The sequence below is a fragment of the Labeo rohita genome, chromosome 10 (genome assembly GCF_022985175.1).
Source record: "Labeo rohita strain BAU-BD-2019 chromosome 10, IGBB_LRoh.1.0, whole genome shotgun sequence".
In the NCBI taxonomy this organism is placed as follows: domain Eukaryota; kingdom Metazoa; phylum Chordata; class Actinopteri; order Cypriniformes; family Cyprinidae; genus Labeo; species Labeo rohita.
The window spans coordinates 151921-165564 of record NC_066878.1 but is presented as its reverse complement, the minus strand read 5'-3'; the positions used below and the strand labels follow the sequence as shown (position 1 = coordinate 165564).

At 30.9% G+C, this 13644-nt stretch overlaps 1 protein-coding gene across 1 annotated transcript; it reads left to right on the top strand.

The window, feature by feature from the left end:
* The first annotated feature begins 1616 nt into the window (after positions 1 to 1616).
* kctd9b (potassium channel tetramerization domain containing 9b) lies at positions 1617 to 8813 on the top strand. The gene is made up of 12 exons (XM_051120231.1): positions 1617 to 1829; positions 1931 to 2052; positions 2148 to 2191; positions 2282 to 2381; positions 3787 to 3842; positions 3951 to 4079; positions 5588 to 5655; positions 5750 to 5845; positions 5917 to 6066; positions 7813 to 7918; positions 8000 to 8133; positions 8226 to 8813. Exons 1-12 carry the CDS (start codon positions 1782 to 1784, stop codon positions 8340 to 8342), a joined length of 1170 nt encoding a protein of 389 aa, XP_050976188.1. The 5' UTR covers positions 1617 to 1781; the 3' UTR covers positions 8343 to 8813.
* Positions 8814 to 13644: the final 4831 nt, after the last annotated feature.

The window sequence follows — 13644 nt, the reverse complement described above, 5'->3', positions numbered from 1 at the left end:
TTGCTGATGTTGTTAACAGTGGTTTTCAAGACTGCTGACGTTTGGTCACATTTACTGGGTGTTACATCCAGAAACTCATTTTTGTTTCAAATGTAAGTGTAGAGGTCTGTGAATCTACTATATTAATAACATGTTAGAGTTATTTCCTATTGTAGATTGTAAACTGTCATTTTAGGAAAGATTTTCAAACATTTTCTTCATGGCTCAGAAAGCCGAATTCTCTATTAAGCTCCATTCAAAGCTTTTTTTTTCCGTCTTAGAGACAGAAACACGCGAAATATATAATCTGTTCAATCAATCCAGTTAATTAGTACCTGACGTACAAATATTTTTTTTTTTATTATTATTATTGCAGTTTTTAGAACAAAAAAACCATACAAGGGCAATTACATAATACATAAACTAAAAAAATACAACATTAAACAAATTAAAAAAAAAGAAAAAAAAGGGGAAACAATATAAAATTAAAATAAGGAAAGCAGTAACATCACATATCCATAATCAAGTACAAATAGTTATAAATTATTCAAGAAAAAAATATATTTAAGGCTTTGAAGTAATTTACCGTTTTTTTGCTTTGCTATTTTTTGTTTCTTTTAATGTACACAGTTAGTGACCAATTTCTATTTTAAAATGAGTAAAATTAGTTTTTTTCACTGCCCATTTACATTTATGAATAAAAAACTTTCCATATATAATGAGTAAATTCACAATATACCAAATTTTGAAGTCAGCAGTATACTCATAAAAAAATAAAATATCCTTTTCTTTGAGTTGTAATTCCATATTAATACTTTGTTTAACAAAAAACAAAAACAAAAAACAAATCACACCAAAACAATTTTGTATAAATACAATCATAAAATAAATGGACAATACTCTCATTTTCCTTTTTACAGAAAACGCACTTTAAGTCAATGTCTTTACAAAACTTTGCAATTACCTGTTTTACAGGATAAATACAATGAACTATCTTGAATGATACCTGTCTAATTTTATTAGTGATACAAAAACGTCTAGAGATCTTAAAGGTTTCTTTCCAGTTGACATCTTGAAATTGTGTTCTCCAAAAACCAATGGCTAAAGGAACACTAGAAATTTGGCAAATCTTTCTAAGATAATTATTATTACATTTTTTTTTCTTTTATATTTATACCTTTCAATTTAAGACAGAAATCAACATTTGGTTTTTCATCTATATCATTTACTAATAATTTCCTAAGTTCTGAGGGAATGGCATTAATTACCATCACATACTCCTTTACAGGTATATGAAATGAAAACAAATAAAAATAAAACGGTGTTAAAATACATCAAGTAATCAAACGACTCTGATTCGGCCATCATGGCCAGCGCTGAGAAAAGTAACAAGTATCACGTGATCAGGTCACCATCGAATAGCTTCACAAGCGGTCTTGACAGTATTTTTTTTTTATAAAACAACGACATGAGAGAAATATTCAGAAACCACTGAAATGTAAATCCACAGTACGAAAAAAAAAACAAAATAATTATTTATTTCCATCGTACCTGTCCAATCAGAGACGAATTTCGTTATTTTAACCCCGCCCACCTCGGTCCTCTGTTGTTTCGAGATTCCGTTGTTGCATCTCTATGGAATTGCCCGACCGCGCTCTATTTTCAAAGCCTCTGATTGGCTGCGGTAATGACGGAAGTAAACAGTCTTTTGCTATAGTCGGAAATGCTTTGATGATTTACAGTAACGTGGAGTTTAAAAACAATAAAAACAGACACTGAGGAGTCACATTACAAGCTCGGATATGAGAAGAGTCACGCTGTTTGTAAATGGAACCTCACACAATGGCAAGGTGAGTGTGTTTTGTTATCTATTGTCTTGCTAATATAGCATTAAATGTATGTTTGCTGAATAAATGGCATGGTGCTGCTCCTTTCATGACTTTTACATCAGGTGGTGGCAGTTTATGGTACTCTAGCTGATCTACTGTCAGTTGCAAGCACAAAATTTGGAATTAAAGCTTCCAACATATACAATGGGAAAGGAGGTCTTATAGATGACATAGCCCTCATCAGGTAAGAACAATAGCTAGTTATCTTATGCATAAAACGTGTTTATTTACATGTGTACAATATCATAAACATAAAACATTGGTGTTTCTCTGGTACAGGGATGATGATGTCCTCTATATATCGGAAGGAGATTCTTTTGTTGGTGGGTTTGACATTATAACTTGGATTTGGTGTGTGCTTCTCTTCTGTCTTCAGTTGGCTTAATCAGTCTTAATTTATTAATGTCCTACAGATCCACCAAATAATCTAGAGAGTCCGCATGAGTTTCATTCCTGGGCACACACAGATTGGATCACCCTCAATGTAGGAGGACGACGGTTCACAACCACACGGTGATGATAAAACAGATCACACTAATCTAATAAACTGTAATCCATCATATTTAACCATTTTTTTGGCATTATTTTCAAGACACGTAAGCACACATATTTCGTTTTCATTATTATATTGTGAAATAATATATATGATTTAAATGTAATTCTTTAAATATATAAATTTTTTATGTAAATAATAGTACAATTAATCAATATAAATAATATATACTGCTCAAAAGTTTGGGATCAGTAAGACTTGTAATGTTTTTTTTAAAAGAAGTCTCTTAAGATCATCAAGACTACATTTATTTGATCAAAAATACAGAAAAAAAAACCCAATAATATTGCAAAATGTTATTACAATATAAAATAATGGCTTTTATTTGAATATACTTTAAAATATAATTTATACCTATGATGCAAAGCTGAATTTTCATCAGCCGTTACTCCAGTCTTAAGTGTCACATAATCCTTCAGAAATCATTATAATATACTGATTTTATTATCAATGCTGGAGACACTTGTGTTGCTTAATATTTTTTTTGAACCTGTGATACTTTTTTTAAGATTCTTTTAAATAGAAATCTTTTCTAACAATATACAATATACTGTAAAAAAGTTTGGGGTCAGTACATTTTATTTTTTATTTTTTTGGGAAGAAATTAATATTATTTTTTCACCAAGGATGTGTTAAATTAATAAAAAGTGAGTGTAGATTTACATTGTTAGAAAAGATTTATATGTTGAATAAATGCTGTTCTTTTTAACTTGTTATTTATAATCCATAATCTAAACCATCATAATCAACTTTTTTGGCATTATTTTCATGACAGTAAGCACAAATATTTTATTCTTATTATTATATGGTGAAATAATTAATATCATTTTAATGTAGTTTTTAAATATATTATTTTGTATGTAAATAACAGTAAAATTGATCAACATAAATAATACATTATTACATATAATATTTTTTTTTATAATATTAGTTGACATGCCTAATTAATTATTTATTTATTTTTTTAAAATCTTTTACTTATTACAGTGTTGAACAGAACATTTATTTTTGTGTTGAAATGTAAAAAACAATATAAGTGAATTTGATTTAAAAATAATTTAAAAAATTAAAAATTACATTTTTGTTTGTGTACATTACAAAAATGTAATACATTGAAATTTAATATAGTTAGATATAATGCAGAATTTACTTCTGGCCCTTTGTATTAAAAAATGTGCAATAAAAGGACTTTTTTTTGAGTGGGGGTGCTTAATTGTAAAAGATGTTTTTTATGTCAAATATTATTTATTTTTGTATTTTTTGATGTATTTAATTTTTTTGTGACATTCATTTACTCCACTTATTTCATCCACAACTGTGCTTTGTGATAAAGCTAACACTTCAACATTTTTTTGTGGTTGTTAGGAGCACTTTGGTCAAAGAACCGGAGAGCATGTTGGCTCACATGTTCAGAGACAAGGGTGAGGACCGAACCGATGCCTTTTCTGTCTAATGTTTAAAGCGTTGTGCATGTGCTGCCTTACTGCTTTTATTCATGCTGCACTTTTTCTTCTGTCATTTCCTGGCAGATGTTTGGGGAAACAAACAGGACGAGCAAGGGGCGTATCTCATTGATCGGAGCCCAGATTACTTTGAGCCAATATTAAATTACCTGAGACACGGACAGCTCATAATCAATGACGGCATCAATCTGCTGGGTAAGACAGTAGAGACATGTAGCATTTTATGTGTTTCCTAAGGGTTGTTACCGAAAACCATCATAATTTAGTTTTCCAAAAGCATTTTCTTCCCTCTTTCTGATGTGTGTGTGTGTGTATATGAAGAGTTCAGATGCAAAAGCCTCTAAATCCATCTGACGTATTTCTTTAAAATGAGCTTTTCTTTCTGGCTACTTTGTGTAGGTTTCTATGTAAGTACTGGTACTTCTGATTGTGCTGATGCTGGAATTTAGTGAGTTTAAAGTAAAAGTATTTGATGGATGTATACTATGTGTCAGGAGCATTCACTCAGTAACATTATCTCATTTTTGACCGAGATGGCTTTTAGCTCGTTTTGCATATGAACTCTTCATATATATATATATATATATATATATATATATACACAGATGTCATGGTTCGGTACGTACCTCAATTTGAGGGTCATGGTTTAATACGATTTCGGTACAAAAGAAAAAAAATCTACTATGCTAGGTTTCTTTTCATTTATTTTACACAGACAGTAGTACAAATTACAATTTTTTTCCATCTACATGTGAAAATACTAAATATTATGTCAAATTTCTGTCATATATAGGCTATAAAATCTACAGTACATATATACATACAAGGAGTAAATACTTGAAATATATTTAATTTAGTTAACTGTTAGACAAGGGAAAAAAACATGAGAGTTTCAGTTCAGTTTTGTGACAGAAAGGAAAGGCAAATGTCAGAAAGCGACATTCTCTTTGTTTTTTGTATATGTTAATTTTGCTGGTATGAGGACAGTTGAAGTAATCGCGCCGGCCCACAAAACACATCAGTTCCAGGCGTCTAGCATTGCTAACTGGAAAACGCAGTTGGTACTTTATCAAAATGAAACACAGTGGACCAAACATCAGCTTGCCCGCCTCACTGTGTCACCGTTAGAACGCGACTGAAGTACAAAGTCTATAATTTACGTAATAAATAATAGTTAAGCATTTGGGTGCATCGCAAATATGGAAATATTATGGAATATTTGGATTTGTGCCGAATGAGAGAGGTAAGATACAAGAGCACAAAGCTCCATTTTGCAGACAGTTGAGTGCACAAGCCTTTAAAGTATACTATGTCAGTGATACTTCAGAATCAGCACATGGTCACTGTCTAGTGGGCTTTGTTTTCGAGTGCGCAACTCCTGGCACTCCTAGCAAACAGAGTTACGTTACTGCAGGATCCCCCTTCTGAATTGAGGGTGAATTGCCTGTATTCACTGTAAGGCCTCATGCACCGAACCGAGATGCCCGTACCGTGAAGGTTCGGTATGAATACATGTATCGTTACACCCCTTATATGTATATGTGTGTGTGTATATATATATATACACATATATTTTGGTACTGTACCTTTAATATTTTTGTGTGTATTTGTAACTGACGTTCTAATATGTGAATGAGCTCTGTTATGATTGGCTAAGCTCTTTGCATATGAAATGAGCACCTGTGGAACATTATTTTATGCAGGCGTACTTGAAGAAGCTCGTTTCTTTGGAATTGAACGTCTTGCTGAGCAGCTTGAAGGTGTTATTAAGGTAAAAATAACATGCTAATGAAGTTACATAAAGGTGAAAAAGTGACTCGTTTAATATGGAGATCAGTAACAATGGCTGTTTTGTCCTGTTTCAGAATTCCCAGCCTCCTGAAGATCACTCGCCAATCTCCCGCAAAGAGTTTGTGCGTTTTCTGCTTGCCACTCCAACTAAGTCTGAACTTAGATGTCAGGTAGGAAGCAGCTGAATATTTGCACTTTTTTTTTTTTAATGCATTATTTTAATGTGAACTGTTTCTCCTAGGGCCTGAATTTTAGTGGGGCGGATCTCTCTCGTCTTGATCTCCGTTACATTAACTTCAAGATGGCCAACCTCAGCCGCTGTAACCTCACACACGCCAACCTCTGTGGTACCAACCTGGAGAGAGCAGACCTATCAAATGCCAATCTAGATGTAAGGATGTACCTGTCAGGGACATGCCTGTATCATATTTCACCCCAAAATCAAAATTATGTTTTTCTTAAAGAAAAGTAGACCTATTTTTTGGACTATGAGGATTTATTTAATTTTATTTAATTTTATTTACATTATTTTAATTAAGTAAGCAAGATCTCATTACTGTAATGTGAAATAAAAGTTATATTATTTAAATTTGATTTTAAAATATTTAAAATATTTACACTACTGTGTAAAAGTTTGGGGTTTATTTGATTATTTATTAATATACTTTAAAATGTATTTTCTTCCTATTATTATTATTATTATTATTATTATTATTATTATTAATGTTGAAAACAGTTTTGCAGCTCAATATTTTTGTGAAAATTGTGATACATGTTTTTCAGGATTCTTTAAGAAACCTTTTAATTGATTTAATTATTTTAATTAATTTAATTTAATTTAATTGGATTGTTTTTACATTATTTTAATTAAAGCAGGCATTACTGTAATATAAAATAAAAGTTATAATATTTAAATTTGATTTTAAAATGATATTTAAAATATTTGCACTTATGTGTAAAAGTTTGGGATTTATTTGATTTAATTTTTTTTTTTTTTTAATTAATTTAATATATTTTAAAATGTATTTTCTTCCTGAGATGGCAATGCTTGATTCTAAAAATTAATTCTTAATTCTAAAACATTTGTTTGCAGCTTAATATTTTTGTGAAACCCGTGATGCATTTTTTAGGATTCTTTAAGGAATCTTTGATTGATTTTATTTTTTAATTTAATTTAATTTAATTTTAATTAAATAAATTAAATAAAGTAGGCAAGATCTCATTACTATAATGTAAAATAAAAGTTATATTATTTACATTTTTTTCTAAATAATGTTTAAAATATTTACACTACTGTGTAGAAGTTTGGGTTCTATTTAGTCAAAAATAATAATTATATAATTATAATTTAATATATTTTAAAATGTATTTTACTAAAATGGCAAACCTTGATTCTAAGAATTCTTAATTCTAAAACATTTTTTTGATTATCAACGTTAAAAAATTGTTTTCATTTTTTTTTATTTTGTTAATTAAATAATTTCTTTATTTTATTATTTAATTTTATTCTTATTATATATATATTTTTCCTTTTACATTTATTTAAATAAAGTAAGCAAGGGCTCATTACTGTAATGTAAAATAAATGTAAAATAAAAGTTATATTATTTACATTTGGTTTTTAAATAATATGTGTAAAAATGTGGGTCCTATTTGGTCAAACATAATTATATAATTATAATTTAATATATTTTAAAATGTATTTTTCCCTGAAATGGCAAAGCTTGATTCTAAGAGTTAATTCTTCATTTTAAAACTTTTTTTTTTAATTATTATCAATGTTGAAAACAGTTTTGCAGCTTAATATTTTTGTGAAAACTGTGGTACATTTTTTTTTCAGGATTCTTTCAGGAATTGTTTGTAACATGTCTTTACTTTCAAGTGTAATCAATTTAATGCTTCCTTGCCGAATGATTAAAGTATTAAAAGACTGACCTGACTTTTGAACAGTAGTATATATTAATCATGGTATTGCTTGTCATCATTTAAATTATATATATATATTGTATTACAAATATATTCTACTATATTGCAAAAAATCAAATTCATTCACCCACTCACACTAACTGCACCATTTCATTGTAGCATTTATGTCTATCTGTGACACTGATTTGGTCTTTTTGCATGTGTTTTCCAGGGTGCCAATTTACAGGGCGTGAAAATGCTTTGTACCAATGCAGAAGGGGCGTCTCTCAAAGGCTGTAATTTTGAAGATCCCGCAGGACTCAAAGCAAATCTAGAGGGTAAAATGAGCACGCTTGACTTCTCCTTCTCTTAATATTATCTCTTATTCCCAGTACATAATGCCTGTCATTTCCTCCTAGGAGCCAATCTGAAAGGGGTGGATATGGAGGGCAGTCAAATGACGGGTATAAACCTCCGCGTGGCCACGCTGAAGAACGCCAAACTCAAGAACTGTAACCTGCGGGGGGCCACGCTGGCAGGAACCGATCTGGAGGTGAGAAAACATCAGTTTCGTTTCACAATCGTTCTGTATAGTTTGTCATGTCGTCTTGCGTTTTTCACTTCTATGTTTTTTTTGTCAAACAGAACTGTGATCTGTCCGGCTGTGACCTTCAGGAAGCAAACCTGCGGGGCTCCAATGTAAAAGGAGCCATTTTTGAGGAGATGCTGACGCCGCTGCACATGTCACAGAGTGTCAGATAGCCTCCTTCAGTAAGAACGCAGCCTCTTCACAGAGCAGCTTTAATTAAAAACCTACCTGCAAACTTAATGACTGTCATGTGACCTTATGCCTGTTGATATTATCTGTTGATCTGCTGCCTACTGTTGACCCAAGAACATTTATTTTGATGTATTGCATTATTATGGATGGTCTTTGCTACATTTCTAATGCAAAATATGAATTGTTTTGTTTTTTTTATGTGATTTGCAAATTTTCTGCATTGCATTGTATATTTGTGCCATGCTTCTATATGTATCACTGCTGGTCTGTGAACTGATCGTCTGATATTTGTGTTTTTGCATCTGATTCTGATTTAGGAATGTGGCTGTTCTGCGAATGTGCAATTTTATACCTTTTCATACGTGCCGATTTTACACAGTTTTGCTGTGCTGCATGCAGAACCTGCTAGTTTAATGTCACCAGCCCTGTTAAGAACCAATAAAGTCAAACACTGGAGACTGAAAGGACTTTTATGCTTTTTTTTTCCAATCCCAAATGCAATGCACTTTTAGAACACATTGTTTATTTGTTGGCCATTTATTTATTTATTTTATTTTGTTTACTTTTTTTTAATCATATTTTATTTTAATCTCATTAAATGAAATAAAAGTTATATTATGTAGAGGGTTATAACTGTTGTTAAGTTAAAACTACCTAAACTAAATTGTTTTAACCAAAATAAATAAATAAATAAATAAACTAAAATAATACACTTAAAATAAAATAACAAAATAAAATTTGACATTTTATTTCAGTTAGTTGGCAAGGCATTTAAAAAGTAATAAATAATAAAATAAAAAATTAAATACAAATAAAATAATTAAATGAAAAGATAAATTAAAAAGTAAATATTTTATTTCAGCTAGTTGCCAATGCATTATAAACGGTAAATAAAATAAAAAATAAAATAATACATTTAAAATAAAATAAAAAAGTAAATATTTCAGTTAGTTGCCAAGGCATTATAATAATTAAATAAAATAGTTAAACATTTAATTTACCAATAAAAAAGTAATCATTTTATTTCAGCTAGCTGCCAAGGCATTATAAAGAGTAAATAATATATATATATATTTTTTAATAAAAATAATAAATAATAAAATAAAAAGTAAACAGTTTATTTCAGCGAGTTGCCAAGGTATTATTTCTAATTTTTTTTTAGCTGAACTGAAAGCACTAAAATTACTAGTACTAAAGCTTAAAAAAAAAAAATAATAATAAAATAAAATAAAATAAAATAATACAATACAATACAATAAATACAATAATATAAACATTTTATTTCAGCTAGTTGCCAAGGCATTATTTGCCATTTTCTTTTAATGTTTAAGTTCTTTTAGTTTAACTTGTAGCACTAAAATTACTAGAACTAGAGCTTAAAAATAAATAAATAAAATAATAAAATAAAATAAGATAACATAATATAACATAACATAAAATAAATTAAAAGAAAAGAAAAAATTAAAAAGTTAACAATTTTATTTAAGCTAGTTTTCAAGGCATTATTTCTCTCTTTTTTAGTTTAACTTGAAGCACTAAAATTACTAGTACTACAGCTTAAAATAATAATAAAAAATAATAATTAAAATAAAATATAAAATAAAATACATCAAAAAAATAAGATAACATAACATAAAATAAATTAAAAGTAAAGAAAAAGTTAATTTTATTTAAGCTAGTTTTCAGGGCATTATTTCTCTCTTTTTTAGTTTAACTTGAAGCACTAAAATTACTAGTACTAGAGCTTAAAATAATAATAAATAAATAATTAAAATAAAATATAAAATAAAATACATAAAAAAAAATAAATAAAATTAAATAAAATAAGAAAGAGTAAGAAAAAGAAAAAGTAAACAATTTATTTCAGCTAGTTGCCAAGGCATTATTTCTCATTTTCTTTTAGTCTGACTTGAAGCACTTAAATTACTAGAACTAGAGGTTACACTGAAAAAGAATAATGAAAACTATATAGACAGATTTAAAAAAAAAAAACTAATAAAATAACAAATTTTAATTAAAATGAAAATGAAAACAGAAAATCTAATAAATAATGTATTATTTACTAGAAATACTTATTATAATACTATATAAAGAATACCAGAATAATAATGATTATTTAAATTGCATTAAAATATTAAAAATATTTATATATTATGTTATTTGTTGTCATGACTTAAATAATGCTGATTAAATCCTCAAATGCATTACAGTAATGAGAATTTGTGGACAGTTTTGTTTGACGTTTCATCATTTGAGTCACATATTATAAAGTATATAGAGACAAAGTATTATTTTTGTTTTAATAAATGATAACGTCAAGTGATGAATATGAAATATAAGTTTACTCGATACGTGTATGTTATATATTAGTCATAAAAACAATCGGTTTGGTAGTACACCACTGAAATCATCATGATGCTTGAACAAATATCCTGTCAGGACATCAAGCCACCAGCAGGGGCAGCATTGTCTATACAACAACACCCAGAAAGTGTGTTGATGACACGTGTTGTCATCCACAGCTTCTGTGAACAGCTTCAGCTCATCCATGACGGTCAGTAGCTCATCACAGCAGATAAGTACTGTAGCAGACCGTGAAATCTGTTCACCAGGATGCGCTGCCACAGTGATTGATTGGACCTGAGTGTGTGGAAAAAACATCTACAGGAGCAGATGAGCCCTGCTGCTGCCTCAAGTCCCTGTGGTAGTAAACATCTGCCCGGCAATTAGGTATAAATATTATTTACACATGTACAACACTATGAGAGATGCCAATTTACATTAATAGTTTTACCAATTTTCAGAATTCCATATCAATGCGCCATGTTAAGTTGCACGTCACCTGTAAACAGTCGACAGCTAACGAACTAGATTACTTGGCGGAGGAATTGTCTATAGTGTTCAAAAATGTTCAGAAATACTACAAATGCTTCTGATAGCACCTAACAACACCATTTAAAGAAACAGGAAATGAACGTACTAAACATTCTGCCAGCTGTTCACCTTTATGCTGTTCAACACTGGACTTTTTCCTCTTTTTTTTCCCCCATACAATGACAGTGAATGAGGACAGGATCTGTCAAGCTCCAAAATGACTAAAAATGTACCATTAAGTATTTGGTTAGGCTTATTGGACATGTACCATGGTAATTCCATGGTGTTCTTTAAAATATTCTCAGTAGAGTGCTGCAGGGATGATGTGTTTTTATAGGCCAAAACCTGGAAATGAGTTAGCATTTCAGCATCCCAGTCAATGGGTTTTTGGTTAAATGCCCAAAACAAGGCCAGTGGTTCACATAAGCTCAAGATACTTTTATGTTTTATGCTATATGATGGAAAATACAGCAGTAATACTCTTTAAAGTTTTACGTGTCTTAAAAATGCAAACAAGTGGCTGAATGGGCCTAAACGTCATCACACTAAACAGGTAAACTCATGCTTGCAGAGCCTTTTTGTGTTTATAATCACACTCTTATTTTTAATAAAGACTGAAAGAGATGTTGGAAACTTAATAGTGGACTGTGTTGTAGTTTAGTAATGCTACTACAGGTGCTTACGGTTCAGGTCAAAAGTTTTCATACACTTTGTAGAATCTGCAAAATGTTAATTGAGGGAACATACAAAATGCATGCATTATTTCATGTTACTTCAGAAAAATCTCACAAATTCTTTGGTTTTTCAGCATTTTTGTCTATTCAGACCCTTTCCAACTGTATGATTTTGAGATTCATCTTTTCACACTGAGGACAACTGAAGGACTCATATGCAGCTATTACAGAAGATTCAAAAGCTCACTGATGCTTCAGAAAGAAACACAATGTATTAAGATCCAGGGGGTGGAACCTTTTTAATTTGAACTTATTTTGTCCTCTGGGAAACATGTAAGTATTTTGTGTAGCTTCTGAAGGGCAGTACTTAATAAATAAAGTATGATATTTAGGCAAAATTAGAAAAATGTTTACATCTTCATTCTGTTCAAAAGTTTACACCCTATCTAAACTATCACTAAACAAAAAACAAAAATAAAAACAGCTGTGGAGCATTCAATTAACAACACAGTATTAAAAATCAAGTGTATATAAACTTTTGAAAGGGGTCATTTGTTTAAAATTCAACTATTATTTTCTCTTGTGGACTGTATGTAATTGTCTTTTATGTAAAATGTCTTATTCAGGTCAGTACTAAATTAAAAACAGCATGCATTTTGTATGATCCTTCTTAATTTGGTAAAAAAAAATATTTAACATTTTGCATGTTCTGCAAGGTGTATGTAAACTTTTGACCTTTGAACTGTATATTTAGGCTTTAACATACATAAAGGTGGTGTTCATTTGTTCAATTGTCATGAAGAATCTTAAACTTTTGTTGGTCACAAAGCTTATTTTCTGCAATAATCCATCCAAAAAGTCAGTGGAAAAATCCTGTTGGCTTTTTGTCAAGAGAACTATGGTGATGCTAACTTTCGTTTGGCCTACAAACATATGTCATCGCTGCAGCAATCATGTATGAGTATGGTAATCATTCAGCTAGTGCTGCTGTTATTTCAGGTGCTTCACTTTTGGGATACTTACAAGTGACATTTTGTTTGGACTAGATAATCGTTGATATTGTGGTTTGCGGTTTGGACTCGGACCTTTGCAAGTTATTTTAGCACCATATTTCCAATGAACTTCAAAGAAGTGAGAGCAACATCCTGCATTTTGCAGTTAAAGCTTATTTGCAATGCTTTTACTTGCATGTCCAGTCACATTGCATGTGTGAATCTTGAAGACTCATTTGTGGCTCAAATATTTTCTTTGGCTTTTCAAATAAAGTCGCGACCTCAGAAATGGCACACGGTCTGTCGTTCCTGTTTTTCAAAGCGCCCACACGTTCACCTCCTCTCTTCCATTCCCTCAGTGTCTTGTGTGAAGGTATGAGTGTTCGTTTGTCCTCCTCACATGGACGGTCCTCACGACCGGCTGCAGTAGCCGGCCCACACTCGCCTACACGCACATGTGGCCCTTCCTCCCGCCCACTTCCTCTACCCACAGGCCCGCCAGCGTCCGGCCCAGGGACGGTCTGACCCGAGAACTCCCCACTCCTTTTCCTGTGAGCCCCAGCGGGGACGACCGCAGAGTTATTAGACCTAATGGCCATCTGGGTTGCATTAAAGACGGGCCTGTGTTGTATGTTGGCTGCAGAAAAGATCTACCACTGTTTCTGTTTTTAAGTCACCAGGGAGCATTTTAGCAAACCCCAGAATGATGCAACAACACTTCATTTATCATCTAAGTACAGTTG

Coding starts and splice junctions, on each gene's coding strand:
- kctd9b (XM_051120231.1), top strand. CDS start 1,782: ATGAGAAGAGTCACGCTGTTTGTAAATGGAACCTCACACAATGGCAAG. Junction 2,382..3,786: donor CGACGGTTCACAACCACACG/GTGATGATAAAA, acceptor TGTGGTTGTTAG/GAGCACTTTGGTCAAAGAAC. Junction 8,134..8,225: donor TGGCAGGAACCGATCTGGAG/GTGAGAAAACAT, acceptor TTTGTCAAACAG/AACTGTGATCTGTCCGGCTG.